Raw genomic sequence first — 21,214 nt, 5'->3', positions numbered from 1 at the left:
AATAAATATCATCAAGAAAATTATAATGACCCTAGCATACACCTGCATTTGCTTGCTCTAACCCCCCATCTGTGCCTCTGCTCCTGGCTCCTGATAGTGACGGTGGGAGCTAGCACGTTGTTGCTTTCCACTATACTAGCATCTGCATCTCCCACAAGGAACTACAGTTCCCATGATCCAATGGACATAGGTGGGACATGGGTGGGGCAAAGGCGGAACAAATGTGAGAAGTGCCCAGAGTCTTGGTGTGTCTTCAACGATGATTGACACCCTAGGGCTTCTAAGGAAAGAAAGCAATGCCCCCCAGTAACTTCACGGCGCCACACTGTAGTCCCTTGTATAACTGCAAAAGGGGACAATGAAACTACTTGAAAAATGAGGAAGCTGCGTTGTGTCCACATTAAAGGAAGCTGAAACCTGGAGGGGGAGCAGGTATATTTCTCTATATATTTGAATTTAATCGACAGACACATTTTATATTCTACTTAGTTTTATCACATATTGATTTAAATTTTTTTACCTTAGTTCTACTTTCTTTTTTTTTTATTGAAATGTTCTATTTATCCACAATAGAAGAGTACCAACAAAATGTAAACCACAGGATTGCATGAGACAGAAAAAGTAGAATTTATTAAAGAAATAATAATACACAATAAAAAATATAAGAACATTGACATAACCGTCCAGTATCCAATATTATGTCACATAAGTGCCATAGAGCTCCATGTCTGGCAGTATCCCACTGGCCACATAGAAATCACAATGGTCATACTAAAAGGGGTAAACACAAATATTATATAATGCTCAGCATTTTATGCATGGCAGGATTAGTATTCAGCTGTGCCAAGTCATAAGGACTCCTATCACAGCATTGTGAAGACAAGGTGAGGATTGAACATATAGACAATCAGACTTCCTTGAAATTTTTTCCCTAAGGGACCTCATTACGGCAGAGTAGCTAAAGTCATTATTCATGTCTCAAGTGTTAGTGCTTTTGTTCTGGTATTCCAGAATGTTTGCCTCTCAACACACTTAGAATAATCTAAGTACCCCAAAATGGCATGCTAAACCTTCTTTACGACTCAGTCGTTCTACCTGTACCCTGTAGCCACTTCTGAGTGCTAATTGCTTAGGGGCTTTAAAAAAATGATCACTACCTGTCTTTTCGAAAGTGCACATACAAGCTCCTATTGAATGCTATCCTACAAACCTTTTGAGTACCATGCAATCCCTTATCTAAGGTATTGTACAAAGGCACATGGAATGTGCCATGCCCCACTGCTTTGAGTTTAATTTAATGTCATTGGCACTGCATGCAGGGTCTATTGGACCAAGAGGTCCACACAACCTTTCAGCACCATTTGGACATGTTGTACATAAACTCTTAGACTATCACTAAACATTTTAATCAGAAACAAGTTAGCATCTCTGAAACAATATGTAGACTGTATATTCACCATATACTGTAGGTGGGTTACATAAAACCCACATAGTGTCCGGCATTGCTGTCATAGTCATGATCAGCTTTGCTTGAACAGTTTAAAAAATATATTAGTGGGGGCTTTAGATAGCAACATAACAGTCATAGCAGTTTATGAGGACACTGCATGCAGTGACACCCGAAAAAGAGGACTCAGTCGCACCATTCCCCTCACTGGATAAAGTAGCAGCCATGACATTCCTATGCTCAGTGTGCAAATGGGAGTCTCAGGCAGGGCATCTAATGCTACAGGTGCACTGATAATGTTCCTAAATTCCCAGCTTACTATCATTGGGCAGCCAGAGTATGGGGCCTCTAGCTATGAAACTCTTTTTCTTCAGCAAAATTTAGGACATAGACCTGCTCTGCTGTCAACCTCCAGGAAGCAAAGAGAAACAAATGAAATTTGCCATTACAGGCAAAAATGCCTCTGTTTTCAATAGAGTAGTTATTAGGCCCTGCACATACATACAGTATATAACCCACAAAACTTTTAAAATCTGATACCTATAGAGACGCTCAAAGTTTTTGTCTCAAGGTATTATCAAGATTCTTCTACATTTCTCTAACTGCGTGTTAACTTTGACACTAAACATATGTGTTGCCCTTAGACCACTTGTCTGTTTATCACATACAATTTCCATCTTCTGCTACATAAAGGGGACAAGGAGAATATATTTATAGATATATATATATATATATATATATATTTATATAAAATATTTGAAAAGCATCTAAAGAAATAACATCGATGCAATGATAGAAACTATTGCTTAAATCTTTAAAACTGGTCACCCTAATTGTGGTGGTCAGAAGAGTGATGCCCGTCACCACTGTGTCCCGACAATTGATTTCCTTCACTCTGGTGACCAGAGGAGTGGTGTTCCTCACTCTGGTGACCAGAGGAGTGATTTCTTGCACTTTCGTGACCAGAAGAGTGATGTCCTCCACTTTGGTAACCAGAGGAGTGATGTCCTCCACTCTGGTGACCAGAGGAGTGATGTCCTCCACTCTGGTGATCAGAGGAGTGATGTCCTCCACTCTGGAGACCAGAGGAGTGATGTCCTCCACTCTGGTGAGTAGAAGAGTGATGCTTTCCAGTCTTGTGGGAGAAGTGATGCCCTCCTTTAAAGTGACCAGAAAATTGGTGGTCACCATGATGGCGCCCAAACGAGTGGTGTCCTCCGTGTCGGTGGCCTGACATGTGATGGCCCACATGATGGTGTCCTGAGTGATGATGCATCATGCTGTGATGATATCCTGAAAAGTCCAAGGCACATAGAAATGCTGAGGTTATTATATGACACAAAGATGAGTAGTGTACAAGACTTAGTGGCCATATGTCTCATTGATCAAAGATTCTGAAATATGAGCTTTCTGTGTTGATAATTAGATGCAAACTTGCATTAGAACACAAGTGTTGGAGAATTTCTATCTGAATTCGTATCTGACCGTTTCTCTCCTCTCCCTAGATGAGTTACTTTTCATGGCGGCATCCCTGTAATCCTGAGCACCAGCAGGGATTCACACCTCAGCTTGGAGCACCACCACTAAGCATGAATTAAATAATTGTGACTGTTTCTCTGGTTCAAAAAAAACTAGTTTTACTTCCAAGGTTTTTTTTAAATAAATGAAGCTTGGGGGGGTTTAAGTGTAACTAGGGGCAAAACTTATTTTTTTCTAGTTTTGCATTGACTGGAGAGGGATTAGAACATATATCAGTTGTCTGTGCCCCCATTAGGAACTGTTTCTATTTGTCCTATTTACCATTATCATTGAAAGTGTAAGTAAAAGAAAATCACAAATTTTAGATTGACACCAGTTTCGAGTCGAACGTAAGTTTGACTTGAACATCGGGTGTTCGTTTGTTCTAAAATGAACTGAACATATGGGGCGTTCACAGGAAATTTGAGTGCTACAGAACGCCCCTTAATTGCGCTGCAAGATCGCAGTGCATTGTATGATGATTGGCCAAAGCATGCACCTGACTTGCATGCTTTGGCCAATCACAGCACGCTCTGCTGAGAGAGCCATAATTGGCAAAAGGCAGGGTGCGGCACTAAGGTAAAGGAAGCTATTTAGGGATTTTTTTTTTTTTTACCTTTACAACCCCTTTAATATCTATACCAGACCTGAAGGGTCTGATAATGGATGGGGGAACCACACCATTTATTTCAATGTATATTGCCGGGATCCGACAATACATTACAGCTGTAATCAGTTTTAAATTAAATGTTTTCCTTTAGAAATGTAATTTTGCTGTACTTTAGAGGCTCTACTTTACAGGCAGTCCCAGGCATGATATTTAAAGGAATATATCATTTTTATTGTTTCACTTTAAAGGGGTTGTAAAGGTAAAAAAATGTTTCCCTAAATAGCTTCTTTTACCTTAGTGCAGTCCTCCTTCACTTACCTCATCTTTAGATTTTGCTTTTAAATGTCCTTATTTCTTCTGAGAAATCTTCACTTCCTGTTCTTCCATCTGTAACTACACACAGTAATGCAAGGTTTTCTCCACACCAGGGAGAAAGCCTTGCATTACTGTGTGTAGTTACAGACAGAAGAACAGGAAGTGAGGATTTCTCATAAGAAATAAGGACATTTAAAAGCAAAATCGAAGGATGAGGTAAGTGAAGGAGGACTGCACTAAGGTAAAGGAAGCTATTTAGGGATTTTTTTTAACCTTTACAACCCCTTTAAGCATTATTAAAATCACTGCTCCTGAAAGCATTGATACATGTCCCCTGGGGCAGTACCCGGTCCCCAAACACTTTTTATGCCAAAAACGTGCATATAAGCCTTTAAAAAAAGGCACTTTTGATTTTTCACGTTCGTGTCCCATAGACTTTAAAGGTGTTCACATATTCGCACAAATATTTTGTTTGTTCGCATGTTCTGGTGCGAATCAGGGGTGTTCGGGTCATCCCTAATTGAAGGTAAATCTTCCAATGGGGACACTAGTTCAATGGGAATACTAGCTCTGGTGAACCTGGTGACACACCAGGATTCCCTCACACCTCTCTCACTTCCTTGTTTGACTATGGTAAAGGAAGGGATTTTGCCATTGGGACATATCTATGGCAAAAAAGACAGGAACTTTAACCCTTACCTTAATCCATCCAAAATTAAAAAAATAAAGTTTTGCCTTTAGTTCTACTTTAATATAGGCAAGACAACAATTTTTACGGTAATAACTTTAGACTAAAACCTCTTGTAATTAAAAAAATCATGAAGCTTAGAAAACTATTAAATAAGAGTCCAGCACTAGTGTTTAATGCAATACAACAATTTAGGTCTTACCGTAGGCACAATATAACAAAAACATATCCTGGTCTATAGAGCCTTCAAGGCCACATTATTGTTAGTGACTAAAATGCTGTAATTACTTACTGTATTACACTAATGGAACCATGGGCAAAACCTTTGCAGATGATGAAAATGTTGATATTTTAGCAAAGCAGGACTAACTGGTTCTAAACAGTTTGCTGAATTTCCAAAGAAGGCCAGAAAATCTCAGACACACTGGGCAACACCAGAGGAGAGGGATTGCTAGTCATGTTTATCAGTCATAATTTTAGTTAGTCTGATTCAATTGTATAAAATGTATTACATTACTGCTGAACTTACCATGTTGACCGTGGGACATGTGATGTTCAGAAACACTGTAAGGGAAACAAAATAGCTAAATCCAGTCTGTAAAATAAAATCATTCTATCTATCTATCTATCTATCTATCTATCTATCTATCTATCTATCTATCTATCTATCTATATATCTATCTATCTATTTATCTATCTATTTATATGTCTGTCTTTCAGTCTGTCTATCTATAGCATAGTTACATTATTATTTGAAGTGTAGTAATAACCCTTTCTAAGCACAAGGAACCCCATTATTTCTGCTTCAACTAAATAATAAGGACAATTTCAGCGAGATTTATATTAAATTATAAATGGCAGCTACCAAGTGTGTATGGGTAGACGTTGCGTTCCCCAAATTGAACCCTACCCTTTTCCCACAGTGGACACAACACTGAACACATTTATTAAGTGGCTTTGGTGTCATTGTAAATTGTGGCATAGTCACACAGAAATTGGTCCAGCAGAAAACTTTACAAGTTCTTGGGTGTACCACCTACTTGTCCCTACTGAGTCAGTTTAAGCATGTAAGGTCTACATAAATCGTCCTTCACAGTTCTACAATGCCTTCTTACGAGTACTGAATGTGCAGAAGAGCACGATGAGATGGTATCCCCTGTATTTTTTGGAACTCATACAGTGGTGATAACATAGTAAGGGTCCCACAAAACCAAGCCCCTCTGGGTAGGGAGACGCTAGGCATTTTGGCGTATGGGGCTGGTATCTTTCAAAAGTAAAGAAGGATTTTAACAAAATACTAAAGAAGTATGTAAAAAAAAAAAAAAATGTTAAAATCTGACAGATTGGCTTTCTGGATATCAGCTTGGTCTCACTCACTTTCGTTCTCTCAGTAATGAACAATAGGTTCAACTTAAAGTTTACATTCCAGCTGTATTTGGGAGCTGTAATATTGGTATTTAACTGATGTGCTTTTATTTAATGTACTTGTTTTCCATACTTACTCAATGTCATGTCCATCCAACAAGCGTTTGTAGGTGGCTATCTCCATCTCCAAATGGGTCTTCTGGTCCATGAGAGTTGTATACTCCTGGTTCTGACGTTCTAGGTCTGACCGAATCTGTGCCAGATCAGACTCCAAACCATTGATCAGGCACTGCAATTCAGCAAGTTTGGAGCCAAAAGTAGCCTCCGTCTCAGCCAAAGTGCCCTCCAGAGCTGATTTCTGGAATAAAAGTCGTATAAACCCTGAATAAAATCAACATTTACTACTTTAAATATAGACATCATGACCTAAATTAGCTTATATTTTTCAAGGACCATTTATAAATTTCAACAAAATATGGAAATGGAAATCAAGGGTGTTAACTTTTTGGTGTATTGGTATATTCTGTGTGTATATATATATATATATATATATATATATATATATATATATATATATATACAGTATATACAAAAGTATTAGGATGCTTGCCTTTACACACACATAAACTTTAATGGCATCCCAGTCTCAGTCTTTAGGGTTCAATATTGAGTTGGCCCACCCATTACAGCTATAACAGCTTCAACTCTTCGGGGAAGGCTGTCTACAAGGTTTAGGAGTGTGTCTATGGGAATGTTTGACCATTCTTCCAGAAGAGCATTTGTGAGGTCAGGCAATGATATGGATGAGCAGGCCTGGCTCACAGTCTCATCCCAAAGGTGTTCTATCAGGTTGAGGTCAGGATTCTGTGCTAAAGAAGCTGAGGTTAAAGGTGATGGACTGGCCAAGTATGTTTCCAGACCTAAACCCTATTGAGCATCTGTGGGGCATCCTCAAACGTCTCTAACATCCACCAGCTCCGTGATGTCCTCATAGAGGAGTGGAAGAGGACTCCAGTGACAACCTGTGAAGCTCTGGTGAACTCCATGCCCAAGAGGGTTAAGGCAGTGCTGGAAAATAATGGTGGCCACACAAAATATTGACACTTTGGGCCCAATTAGGACATTTTAACTTAGGGGTGTACTCACTTTTGTTGCCAGCGGTTTAGGCATTAATGCCTGTGTGTTGAGTTATTTTGAGAGGACAGCAAATTTACACTGTTATACAAGTTGTACACTCACTACTTTACATTGTAGCAAAGTATAATTTCTTCAGTGTTGTCACATGAAAAGATCTTATAAAATATTTTCAAAAATGTGAGGGGTGTACTCACTTGTGTGAGATACTGTATATCTATACATATATATATTATAATATACACCACTGCTGATTCTCTAATGTATGTTTTTTTCATTATCTCAAATCACAAAAATATGTTTACTGTTCTATGCTTTCCCAGTCGTCGATTTTTACCATTTTTGAATAATGACACGTCATCATTACCTATAAATCTTAAAATTAGCCCTATAGTAATATCCCAGTTATGAAGAAAATCCAAAGTATCTACAAGAGTTTACAATACTTAAAACATTGTTAAACCCGTTAAAGTGTAAAAAAGAAACACCAGTAATTGCCTAGTAATTGCATAAATGCCACATAATACATGTGCCATAACGGAAGTGTAAAGAAAGAAGTGAACTTTGTTGAATTTGTACTGAAAGGATGTTTTATGCGATCAAATCAGCTTCAATCCTACATTGTACATCAAACAGCCTGAACTTCTATCTCAACCCAACTCAACTCAGAATAAGGCATTCTCTTTCTCTCCTTTAACCAACACTTAGGTTTCATTTTTGAAATCCAATGGATAACATCCATGTCAATCCAGGACCTTCATCCACTTAGGTTTTTACTAAGCAAGATGTAGGTTTTTGTGCAAAAATGTATACCGTATACTGTAAAAGTACTCCAACTTTTTAAGAACATACCAAGCTCAGTTCACTTTGTAACTCAATTTCCAGGGCCTGCATACAGCGCTTCATCTCAATTAGTTCAGTTTCAATAGACTGCAGCTCTTCTGAACCAGACTCCACTTCCTGAGTTAACTCCTGACTCTAAGGGAATAGAACACACACAGATAAATTAATGTTTATATGATTATAAATGAATGCATGAAACACATTGGGTTTTATCAACTGGGAGAAGGATTAAGAAAGGGTAGGGAAGTATCTCATTCTAAGTTGTTGTCATCTGACATACTGTAACTGTTGTAATCTATTACTTTAAAATAAAAACATTATATAAAAAAAAAAAAAAAAGAAAGGGTAGGGAAATGTTTAAGGATATGACATATGGGGCAGGGAGAAGGTGGTCATAGCTTAGGGAAGAGGATGGAGAACTTGTGGGGTATGTCATTCTTTAGTCACAGTATCAGAGGGTCCTTGATGGTGCCAAAAAAATAAGATTATTGGTAATGTTTGGACTAGGGAGACCACGTGTCCCGGATTGCCCGGGACAGTGCCGCATTTTTCAGGTCTGTCCGGGGCACATTCTTTCCCGGAATAAAACTGACGCAGCCACCCCCCAGGGCCAATCTGATGCCCCCAAAAAAGGCCACCACTTCACCACTTTACTCACTGACAGTACTTGCCCTGGCCGGGAATGACTAGAGGAGCACAATCCCCACCCCCTGCTTGTGATTGGAGACATCATAAATCCCGCCTCTTGTGTCCGATCACTGTGCTGTGATTCGTTACAGCACAAGCTGATTTTTGGGAAGGGGGGTGTCCCTGAATAGTAGTTTGGAAATGTGGTCACACTAGTTTGGACATGTGGTTTAAAGCACTATTAAACCCAAAAACAAACATTTATTATATTGCAGCTTACCAATTCTTAGATGATATGGATGTATTTGTTTTCTTTTAAGGCTTTATTTCCTTTATTTTCCCTTAGTTATCCAGCCAGTAATGCCACGTACACACAATCCATTCATCCGATGAAAACGAACCGATGGATTTTTTCATCAGATATCCGATGAAGCTGAATTTCATCATACCTACACACCATCAGTTAAAACTCCGACCGTGTCCAACGCGGTGACGTAAAACACAACGACATGCAGATAGAAATGAAGTTCAATGCTTCTGAGCATGCGTCGACTTGATTATGAGCATGCGTGGATTTTTGACCGATGGATTTCCCCATAGACGATCGTTTTTTCTATCGGTTTTTAAACATCAGAAATTTTTAAAACAGGTTCTATTTTTTTTCACCGATGGGAAAATAACCGATGGGGCCCACACACGATCGGTTCGTCCGATGAACCGATCGTGTGTACAGGGCATAAGTCTGTTGTTTTACAAACTAACACCCCCCACCAAAACTGACGGTGCTGCTGTCCAAAGGTGCCCCAGTGCTCTTTTATCCAGAGTGGGGGACACTGTAATACAGGAGGTGGATTACTGTTAGATCATCAGGCAATAGAGCAGCTGCCGCATCTAAAAATTGGTAAGCATGCAATGTGTTACATTTTTGTTTTTGGGGTTAATCCTGCTTTAACCTTAAAGGATAAATTCACCTTTTGTAACATGTTACATGTTACACCCATATTCAGGGTGTAACATTAAACATGTCACAAATTCACTTGCCCCCTAATCCCTTGTTTTGACAGCAAACAGGGGATCTTCCTTCACCTTTATTCCAGGTGAATAATAGTGTCTACCCACTGAGCTTGTTGTGAATGGCTGGTGGCCAGTACAGGTTTACAATGGAACTTGACATTGGGTGGCACTATAAAGGACCTGGTTTAATGGTTGTATTAGAATTTTTGTATGTTTTTGAAAAATGTTGTCTAAATTACGTTATCGTTATTATCTTACATAGGTACATAGACCCCAATAATGCATGATCTAATTTGATCCAGCAGGGGAAGAAAATCCTACCTGATCCCCCCTTGAGGCAATGAGATATACTCTGGTCCCCTCAATCAACTACCCCTGATGTTTCTACCTCTAAATATTAATATTTAGTTATATTTTGTGCATTTAGGAATGCATCCAGTTTCTTCTGAGCTTGCCAAAACCAGTTCTTTAGGGAGTCTGTTCAACATTTTCTTAGCTCTTAATGCATTCTATGCATTAAGATAAAAAGCCTTCTGTGTGCAACAGCCCCCAATGAGCCGCCCTAATACTTACCTGAGCCCCATTTCAATCCAACGATGTTGAATAAGAGACTCGGCTCTCCGAGACAGCCATTGGCTCCCGCTGCTGTCAATGAGCCAATGAGGACTCAATGACAGCAAGCTGCTTGCTGTGAGGGCACTCAGGAGGGAGGGGCCAGGAGCACCAAAGAGGGACCCAAGTAGAGGAGGATCTGGGATCTGGTCTGCTCTGTGCAAAACCACAGCACAGAGCAGGTAAGTATGCCATGTTTGTTATTTTTAAAGTGTATTTCCATGTTTACATCCAAATTGGCATAACACCTACTTTCAATTAGATGCACACTCGTGCAGCTGTGACTTTATCAGATTTTCAGTGAAATTATGTAGTACAACTTGGATGCCCTGTTGTTTTTGATACTACTTTTTTTGGTAGGGGAAGGAGACTGGATGTGGGGTCTTAAGGAGCCCTAACAACCTGCAAAAAAAGTTACAAACACTCCATTGATCTCTATAGGGCCGAAATTGCACTGCAGTCACAGCAGTTCATGCTGTGCTGCAAAGAAGTGAATGGGCACCATAGAGAAAAGTTGTATTTCTATTCGCATGCAATTCTGTGTGACTCAAGTCACATCTGATATCGCATTAGTGTAAACCAGACCTTATATTTACATTTTTCACTTCTGGTGGGGTAGCTCTGGCTGTCCTGTCTGTTAAAACCTATGCTCATTAAAGGACACAAGGAATATATGTTCTATTGACATTCCTACCAAATTCTGCCCACAAAAGAATGCTCATGTATGCCCACATATTTAGTAAAATGCACTGGGACTAAAAAGCCAAGCTGACATTGCAGTGCACAAACACTTTTTCCTATATATAGTACACTCCTGCAGATTAATTGTTTCCCAAATTGTTATTGTTTTGGCCTTTAGCTCAATGAATTTATACACAAGTCTTGTCGGAAATTCCAAACGTCAAGAACACGGTGACGTACAACACTACGACGAGCCAAGAAAAATTAAGTTCAATGATTCCATGAGTCAAATTGTGTAGGATTTTTGTGCGTCGGAATTGCATACAGACGATCAGAATTTCCGACAATAACTTTTGCTGTCGAAAAAATTGAGAACCAGCTCTCAAACATTTGTTGTCGGAAATTCCGACAGCAAATGTCCGATGGAGTATACACGGTCGGAATATCTGACCAACAGCTCATATTGAACATTTGTTGTTGGAAATTCCGACCGTGTGTAAAAAAATATCAGCTTACCCTTTCAAGGAACAAACTTTCGCTTTCTTTAAGGTTTATTTCCATGAGATTTTCATATTCCTCTCGAATCTCAGACAAGGCTTCATTTAGATCGATGGATGGAGCAGCATCCAGTTCAATGTTGATTCTGGCACCCAGTTGAGAGAGGAGGGATTCTATTTCCTATAGTGAGTCATGCATGGGATTAAAAGATTCAGAAAATGAAGTAACAACATCTGTATAATTTTATAGCTATACATTTTTAAGGTATATTACCGTCTCACTGTTATTTCTCAGACTGTCCATTTCTTCTTGGAGGCTTTCGACCTGCATCCCCAGTTCTGATGCTTCCCCACTAAGTCCCTCCAGCGCTCTTCCCAGATTGTTGACATCCATCTCCACATTACTGGCCAGAGCATCTTCCAATCTGGATCTTTGAAAAATATTTAAGATGACCAACCAAACATAATAAAAAAACAAGTTCACAGAAAATGTGGGACAACTGTGAGATAAGGCACTCATGGCACTCATTGGCATTGACGGGACACTGCTGTCGACATCTCCCTCCCTCCCTGAAGTTTAAGTGGGCACTAACAAAGGGAAACATTTTGATCTTAAATGCAGATAATACATCACTTCCTTCAGTTCTTGAGAAGCAAATGAGTAAGATAAAAATGGAGATTCAACCCATTCCCTTGCAGATCAGTATCTGAATTGGATTCCTTATGCCTGAAGTTTTATACTTTTGTGAGTATATTGGAGTTTCTTTCCCCAGTAAATCATTTTTATGGAAATGAACAAGGATGGTGTGCCTTCTCTTTTTGTCTTTGTTGCAAATTTTCCTATCTCAAGAAAGAAGCAAGGCATATGTATTGCAGAGTTCTTCATAGATTAACCTTTTCCCTGATGAGAATGAAAGAGCTCTACCACTTATGATTGTCACAATTTTATTAGACTTGGGGCTTCTATTCTTCTTTAGCGCTGATCTTTTTGTTACTTTTATTAAACATTAAACAATGTCTGGTTTCAGATTAAGGTCCCATTCACACAGGCGGACTCCGTTCCTACGGAGTCCGCCTGCTCTCGCCAGCTCAGTGGGAGATCAGTCCGCAGATCTCCGCTGAGCCGATGGATGATAAACTCCTCTCTGCTCACTAAGCGGGGAGGGGCTTGTCGGGCACCGCTGTCTCCTATGGATCGATCTGATCCGATCCGCATGGACGGATGGGGACGTGTCCCCCATAGTCTGTTTTTAGCGGATCGGATAGGGTCGGATGTCAGCGGACATGTCTCCACTGACATCCGACGCTTCATAGGAATACATGGAACGGCCGTTCAGGTCCGCCGTCAAAACTGACAGGCGGATCCGAACGGTCCGTCGTGTGAATGAGGCCTAAAGCGTAAATTTGAGTTGAAATTTAAAATTAACTTTAAATTATCTAGGAAGCACTGCCTACCAGATCTAATGCTGTGTACACACGATCGTTTTTCGGCATGAAAAAAAAAACAACGTTTTTCAGCATGTCCAAAAAACAACGTTTTTCCAACTTTATCATTAAAAACGACGTTGCTCACACACCATCGTTTTAGAAAAATTATGAACAAAGCGCGGTGACGTACAACACGTACGACGGCACTCTAAAGGGGAAGTTCTATTCGCCTTTGGGCTGCTTTTAGCTGATTCCTTGTTAGTAAAAGACGATTCACGCTTTTTTGTCTGTTACAACGTGATGAATGTGCTTACTCCATTATGAATGGTAGTTTTACCAGAACGAGTGCTCCCATCTCATAACTTGCTTCTGGGCATGCGTGAGTTTAAAACGTCGTTTTAGACCACACACGATCATTTTTTACAACCCGAAAACGACATTTTTTTTTAGAAGCCGAAAAACAATGTGAAGCCCACACACGATCATTTTAAATGACGTTTTTAAAAACTTCGTTTTTTTTCATGCCGAAAAACGATCGTGTGTACGCGGCATAACACTTACATTTCCATCCAGACATTTCTTTAATGCACCAATGCACTCAAACCATTTTGTTGGAAACCCAAGTGATCTAAGAACGCCTGCTTGTGTTGCAGAAAATTAATTACCAAAAAACAGGGATTTACACAGCACATACTTCAGAAAATACACCTGGGAAGTTCACTGCGAAATCTAGCTGCAGCCGATTACAAGCAACTTATATTTATGGCTGCTATATTGATGTGATATGCGTCCTTTTTTCTCAAAGCAATAGGTGTTTCCAGCTTGTTTAACTCAAAGGGGTTCTCTCGCTTCCTTTTTGTGATTTTCATAATTTCCTGGAAGGGCACATCATTAAGATCTACACTTCTGGATTTGTCTTGATTCGGGACAGTGATAAGCTATATCCCTTCTTCTATACTAGAAGATCTATAGTGTCCTCATAGACATCCTATCTGCCTTAAGATGTTCTTGGATGTGTCTGTGTCAAAAACAATTCCATTGAATTCTATCCCCTGCTGTACTTGCTTTTCTAATGGGATCTTGGGGTGTCCTATAGTTGAGTTGGCCGACTCCATCACCAACATTAACCTACCCCTTTGCACTAACCCCTTGATGAAGACAATGAAACTTGAAACACATCGGGTGCACTTCTACTCCCATTGTGATTTCGGGGTATCTATGTATCTACTCATGTGACTGATTTGTACAGGGGATTTACATGGTTTTAATCCTTGTACCTGTTTTTAATGTGATGTACAATAAACTTTTTTGCATTTTTACTTTGCATTTTACTTTGTTGCCTACAAAGTCCCATCCACGATATCTTGCTTTTATATTTAGGCTTACTGCGTACACTTTCTGAGTTTATAGAGCAAGTTGATCTTTTCACATGCTTGCCTAAAAAGTCCATATGCAGCATAGTGTCCCGAATATATTAAAATGCTTTTCTCTATTCCCTAAACAAATGCCCACCTTGTTTATACCATTGTCCACCCCAATCCGGTCTGAAGATGACAGGATGCACATCCTCAGAAATCCACAATCACTTCTGTCCTCCCTCCCCAATCACTCACAGTCCCAGCCTCCTTTGCAAATAGAAATAACAACATGCAAAGTCAATAAATATGGTGTTCTTAAGGGTTATTTTTAGTTGCCATGTACTGCAGCAAGGGTTTAAAATACCCTTTCCTGAAAACACTTTGGAGTCACACTGTGGGCCTGGTTCTCTTGAGATTTGATATATTCCCCCATTGTATACTGCTCTAATTAAAAGAGTTCTCGCTCCTTGGTTAAAACAGTGTGTAGAGAGTCATATAGATGGGTATTTTTTTTTTCTTTTTTTTTTCTAGATTATAATTCTTTTTTTTATTTTAAAACAAATCAGTACAACACATATATATATATATATATATATATATATATAAAAAAAATACATAACAGAACATTATTACAAAACAACAGTCACAGTCCATCTTATTATTATACATCCCCTTTAACCTTGTTGTCAAAATCAAACATATATCTCCTTCTTACGTATCTCTCCCCTTCCCAAACATCCCTGAGAAAGAAGAGGAAAGGGAGAAAAAAAAAGAAAAAAAACAACAAAAAAAACAACCCACCCTACTTCCCTCTCCTCCGACCCTTCTCCATATTTCTGTGGTTTCTCATTAAATCCCACATATACCCAATCCAAGTTATCCCCCTTAACCTTCCCCCCTGTGGTCCATATAGGACTTCCAGGGAGTCCAAGTTCTTAAATATTTTTCCCTTTTATATTGTGTTGTCAGGACTAACTCTTCTAATTTGCTTATTTCCCTAACTTTACATATCCACATCTCCGCTGTTGGTGGAACTGGTGACTTCCACCTCTTCGTTATACAGGCCTTAGCGGCATCTAATAGATGGCATATAATCATTTCCCTATAGGCTTTTTCTGGTATTTGGTTTAAATGCAGAAGATAGAATTCCGGATCTTCCGGAATCTCATAATCTGAGCAAAACTGTAAAGCACTTTTAATCTCTGCCCAAAAACTCCTTAGCATTGGGCACTCCCAGAATATATGTAGATGGGTATTTTTTAACCATTGCTGTAACACATAGAAACTAAATAAAATACCTAAAAAAGCTGCATTGTTGGTACTGTAAAGGCAGCCTGACTACGTTACAGTATTGAATAAGGAGGGTTCAACTGAGCTTTAAGCCTGTGTACAAATCATACCATTGTCAACACTTTCCTGAAAACACTTTGGAGTCACACTGTGGGCCTGGTTCTTATGAGATTTGATATATTCCCCCATTGTATACTGCTCTAATTAAAAGAGTTCTCGCTCCTTGGTTAAAACAGTGTGTAGAGAGTCATATAGATGGGTATTTTTTTTTTCTTTTTTTTTTCTAGATTATAATTCTTTTTTTTATTTTAAAACAAATCAGTACAACACATATATATATATATATATAAAAAAAAATACATAACAGAACATTATTACAAAACAACAGTCACAGTCCATCTTATTATTATACATCCCCTTTAACCTTGTTGTCAAAATCAAACATATATCTCCTTCTTACGTATCTCTCCCCTTCCCAAACATCCCTGAGAAAGAAGAGGAAAGGGAGAAAAAAAAAGAAAAAAAACAAAAAAAAAACAACCCACCCTACTTCCCTCTCCTCCGACCCTTCTCCATATTTCTGTGGTTTCTCATTAAATCCCACATATACCCAATCCAAGTTATCCCCCTTAACCTTCCCCCCTGTGGTCCATATAGGACTTCCAGGGAGTCCAAGTTCTTAAATATTTTTCCCTTTTATATTGTGTTGTCAGGACTAACTCTTCTAATTTGCTTATTTCCCTAACTTTACATATCCACATCTCCGCTGTTGGTGGAACTGGTGACTTCCACCTCTTCGTTATACAGGCCTTAGCGGCATCTAATAGATGGCATATAATCATTTCCCTATAGGCTTTTTCTGGTATTTGGTTTAAATGCAGAAGATAGAATTCCGGATCTTCCGGAATCTCATAATCTGAGCAAAACTGTAAAGCACTTTTAATCTCTGCCCAAAAACTCCTTAGCATTGGGCACTCCCAGAATATATGTAGATGGGTATTTTTTAACCATTGCTGTAACACATAGAAACTAAATAAAATACCTAAAAAAGCTGCATTGTTGGTACTGTAAAGGCAGCCTGACTACGTTACAGTATTGAATAAGGAGGGTTCAACTGAGCTTTAAGCCTGTGTACAAATCATACCATTGTCAACACTTACTTGCTGTTGTAATCGTCAGCAGCCAGCCTGGCATTATCAGTCTCAAGAAGAATTCCTGCATTTTCTATAGCAAGTTCAGCAATCTATCCAACAAATTTCAAAATGTGTCAAAATACAGTATATATTATTTAATAGTTAAAACATAAAACATATGTGATCAGTTTAAGTGTTTTAGACAAACAAGTTAATCTAACCAGTTTATTTTAATAATGTTAATAATCTTACCAGTATGCATTACTATTTTTAAAACCTAATATTAACCCTTTTTTTTTATAAATATATGCCTTCTAGTTTACAAATAGATTTATTTTTATTTAGCGTATGCACATATAGTATGTTCTCTGATAAACTATGATTCCTGTCATATACTTGACAATGACTTTATTTTTGTAAAATTTGTAATTGTTGGAGTGAACTATGAGTTACCTGGTTCTGGAGCTCATCGATGAGTCTGAAGTAATGAGTGCCATCAGGAGGTGTTTTTGGTTGGTGGTTTGCATACCATTCACAAATCTTGCTCTCCAGCTGGGTATTTTCTATTTCAAGAGAGCGAACCTTGTTGAGGTAGGATGACAAGCGTTCATTCAAAAGCTGCATGGTTTCTTTCTCGTTAACACCAAATAGGCTATCACTCCAGCCACCATGACCTCCAGGGGTGCTATGATGACCCTCATGACCATGGCTAACATGTTTTGAGAAAGACACTTCTTTTTTGTGGTGGCTTTCATGGTGACCTCCATGATGGGACATATGGTTGCCTCCATTATGGGACATGTGGTGGCCTCCATGGTGGGACATATGAGGACCTCCATGACTTGACATGTGGGAGCCTCCATGGTGGGACATATGGTGACCTCCATGACTTGACATGTGGGAACCTCCATGGTGGGACATTTGGGAACCTCCATGATGTGATTTGTGATGGCTTCCATGATGTGACATTCGAGAGCCTCCATGATGGGACATATGGTGACCTCCATGACTTGACATGTGGGAGCCTCCATGGTGGGACATTTGGGAACCTCCATGATGTGATTTGTGATGGCTTCCATGATGTGACATGTGAGAGCCTCCATGGTGGGTCATTAGGTTGCCTCCATTATGTGACATGTGGGAGCCTCCATGGTGGGACATATGGTGACCTCCATGACTTGACATGTGGGAACCTTAATGGTGAGACATGTGGTGACCTCCTTGATGTGACATGTGGTGACCTCCATGGTGTGACTTGTGTGAGCCTCCATGATGTGATATGTGGGAGCCTTCATGATGGGACATATGGTGACCTCCATGACTTGACATGTGCGAGCCTCCATGGTGGGAATTGTTGTGACCTCCATAATGTGATTTATGAGATCCTCCATGGTGGGACATGCTAGATCCTCCATGATTTGACTTGTGTGACCCTCCATGGTGGGAAGTCAGTTGACCTGAATGATAGCCACCAGTATGGTGGCTTCCCACATGAGATCCAGCGGAAAAATGGCAGTGCTTAGCGTTCTGGCTCATGGTGTCTTCAGAGCTGGATCCCTAGTAGAGCCACAATTATAACTATGAACAACTATATGAAATGTTTTCTTACTCCTGATTCTGCTTTTATAAGAAGAGAACTGGGTGGTATAGGTAAATGAGTAATATTTATGGGCATTTTACAAGCATCCAATAGCATTTCCATTTAGCATTACGTTGTCCATTTAATATGCTTTTAATCAGTATTAACAGTCTTCCCACATAATTTGTTTGTAAAACTCAACTACAAGGAAATGAACTGACAAAACCTTATTGCTGACCCATAAAACAAAGGCAAATATTGAATACATTGAAGGAATGTCAAACTGTCTCACTGTGTAAGCATTTTAACTTGTTTTGTGTGTTGAGTTATTGGTAACACCCCTAAATTACATATTTATTATTATGTCTGAATAACATAAGTATGTACGTATATGTTGAAAGCTTGTAACATACAAATTAATTGTACAACCTGACTACAAAGAAAGAAAATGTAATTATTCTTGCAACTACAAATATACTTTAAAAGCTACAATGAGAAGGTTGAAAACCCAATTACAATTTTGCACCAGCAAACTAAAAATGTTTAGTGATTCTTTTATAATACTAGCTACAGTACTATGGAACCAGATTTATTAAACCTAGATGCAGCCCTCCTCCAACCCAAAGGATCATTACCCCCCCCCCCCCCCCAACCTGTTTGTTCATTAATAATAAACACTCCTCAGTGATGCATGGAGCATTGCTAGCTTAATCATGAAACATTGATGATTAATTAATTATTAATGATTTAACTGAATTAGTCATGTTTGTTTAAATGAATGACATTTAATAAAATTTATAAAAAATATTTAATACATTTATTTTGTTTAGGAATTTTGATTTAAAATGTTGATTTTTAATTGTATTATTTATTAATTTATATTTATTTTTATCTTCATCTTTATTTATACTTTTATATTATATGTATATATTGTTTACATTTTAAAGGGTTTAAAAGGGATTAAAAATGATTAGATTAAACCACATATGTGTGGCAGGTCAGCTCTATTGCGCGAAATGATGTACCTGTATGTCATTTTGCACAATAGACACTGGAAGGGGGCGCACGTGGGGCCCCTGGAGGCACAATCGCATGCTCATTGAACCCGATGTCCGTTGGCCACACGTGATCGTTCCCAGGAGAGGCAGAATGGCAATCTGCCTATGTAAACAAGGCAGATTGCCTTCCTTACAGGAGAGAAGATGGAGATCTTATGTTCCTGCCAAGTAGGAACACGATCTCTGTCTTCACTTAGTCAGGACAACCCCCCACAGTTAGCAAGCATCCCCTAGGGACACATTTGACCCCTTGATCGTCCCTGATTTAACCCCTTCCCAGCCAGTGTCATTAGTACAGTGACAGTGCATATTTTTAGCACCGATAACTGTATTAGTGTCACTGGTCCCCAAAAAAGTGTCAAAAGTACCAGTTAGGTGTCCGATTTGTCCTCTTATTAGAGGGTGAATAAGCCTCGGGGAGAAGACGGCTCGGGGCTATTTTTTTTAAAAAGGTTATTTTTTTTTTACATTTTACTGCCCCCCCAAAGCACCCATGCCCCCCATGTTGCACAAGGCCTGGTACGGTTTGGGGGGCCTCGCTCATCCCCTCCTTTTCCTGACCTGCTGGGCAGCATGTTTGGATAAGGCACTGGATCTGGGGGGGGGGAGACCATGCAGTTTTTTTGACATTTTTTTTGCCAGCGATTATTTTCTTTTACATTCAGGTGTCAGTGGGGAACCCCGCTGACAGCTGATGACTCATCGGTTGTTAAGGACGCGGCGGCCAGTTTTCCGACCCCTTCTTAGCAACCAGCTATATACAGTGTTTTAAACAGTAAAATGAAAACTGCAAAACACTTGCAATTTTGGTGCAAATCCATTGAAGTTTCTGTAAAACGCACTAAAAAATGCATTGGTGTGCACCTAGGGTATAGGAGTGTGCATTGCAGGCTGATAGAGCTGCTGCTACTTGGAAGGTAATGACCTTGCGGTGTTAGCCTGCAACTTGAAGTAAACAACTTTGCAGCATATTCAAAAAAATTATCTGCATTAAAAAAACTGTATACAGCTGCTGCAGACTATAGTTTGCAGCACTGATCAGCGTATTCTGTTGGTGGGTTAGTCAGAATACAGCAGCCCAGCTGGAAGATTTCCCCATCCACCTTGAATATGTGGATGGGGAAATTGTGCCCATTTTTTTTTTGTTTTTTTGTTCAACTCGCTGATTGAATTAAAAAAAAAAAAAAAATTTATGGACAGCTATAGGTTTACAGCAATAATGGGTTACAATGCTACTAAGAGGTACTTTTACAGTTCTACTAAGCAAGGTACAGAGCCTGCAGGTATAGTGCTTCAATGCAAAGTATTAAATATATACTCTACAAAGAAGCAAGGTTATTATCATAAACAAGTCATAACAACGTATAAATAATTACATAAATCAGATCAGAATCACATGTCGCATATACACTCATTGGCCACTTTATTAGGTACACCTTGTTAGTACTGGGTTGGACCACTTTTGCCTTCAGAACTGCCTTAATTCTTTATGGCATAGATTGAACAAGGGGTTGGAAACATTCCTCAGAGATTTTGGTCCATATTACCATGATAGCTTTTAGTAGTTGCTGCAGATTGGTTGGCTAAACATCCATGATGCAAATCTCCTGCTCCACCACATCCCAAAGGTGACCTAATGGATTGAGATCTGGTGGCTGTGGAAGCCATTGTAGTACAGTAAATGCAATGTCATGTTCAAGAAACCCATTTGAGATGATTTTAGCTTTGTGACATGGTGCATTATCCTGCTGGAAGGAGCCATCAGAAGATGGGTACACCGTAGACATAAAGGGATGGACATGGTCAACAACAATACTCAGGTAGGCTGTGACATCTAAACAATGCTCAATTGGTACTAAGGGGCCCCTATTATTACAAGAAAATATCCCCTACACTATTACACCACCACCAGCCTGATCCCTTGATACAAGGCAGGATAAATCCATGCTTTCATGTGAAACAACACAGAAGCCAGGTGCATGAATGTGATCAAAAGTACCCCTAATTGAATGCAAAA

The 21,214-nt window shown here is 39.3% G+C and overlaps 1 protein-coding gene across 1 annotated transcript; it reads right to left on the bottom strand.

The window, feature by feature from the left end:
* Positions 1–603: 603 nt before the first annotated feature.
* On the bottom strand, positions 604–18,163 carry LOC120919496 (keratin, type I cytoskeletal 19-like). Its single transcript, XM_040331690.1, has 8 exons — positions 17,014–18,163; positions 16,588–16,670; positions 11,626–11,782; positions 11,371–11,532; positions 7,930–8,055; positions 6,081–6,301; positions 5,108–5,142; positions 604–2,740 (listed from the first exon to the last, which is right to left on the bottom strand). The coding sequence occupies exons 1-8, from the start codon at positions 17,743–17,745 to the stop codon at positions 2,277–2,279; spliced, it is 1,980 nt and encodes a 659-aa protein (XP_040187624.1). The 5' UTR covers positions 17,746–18,163; the 3' UTR covers positions 604–2,276.
* Between the last annotated feature and the right edge of the window lie 3,051 nt (positions 18,164–21,214).

The sequence above is a fragment of the Rana temporaria genome, chromosome 12 (genome assembly GCF_905171775.1).
Source record: "Rana temporaria chromosome 12, aRanTem1.1, whole genome shotgun sequence".
In the NCBI taxonomy this organism is placed as follows: Eukaryota; Metazoa; Chordata; class Amphibia; order Anura; family Ranidae; genus Rana; species Rana temporaria.
The sequence above is the reverse complement of the archived record's forward strand: the minus strand, read 5'-3'. Positions and strand labels throughout refer to the sequence as shown.

What these genes read in the sequence shown, in the direction of transcription:
- LOC120919496 (XM_040331690.1), bottom strand. Translation starts at nt 17,745, where the DNA reads ATGTCAAGTCATGGAGGTCACCATATGTCCCACCATGGAGGCTCCCAC. An exon ending in TGAGAAATAACAGTGAGACG is followed by an intron (nt 11,533 to 11,625) that starts GTAATATACCTT and finishes GACTCACTATAG; the next exon opens with GAAATAGAATCCCTCCTCTC. An exon ending in TTGGATGGACATGACATTGA is followed by an intron (nt 5,143 to 6,080) that starts GTAAGTATGGAA and finishes TTTCCCTTACAG; the next exon opens with TGTTTCTGAACATCACATGT.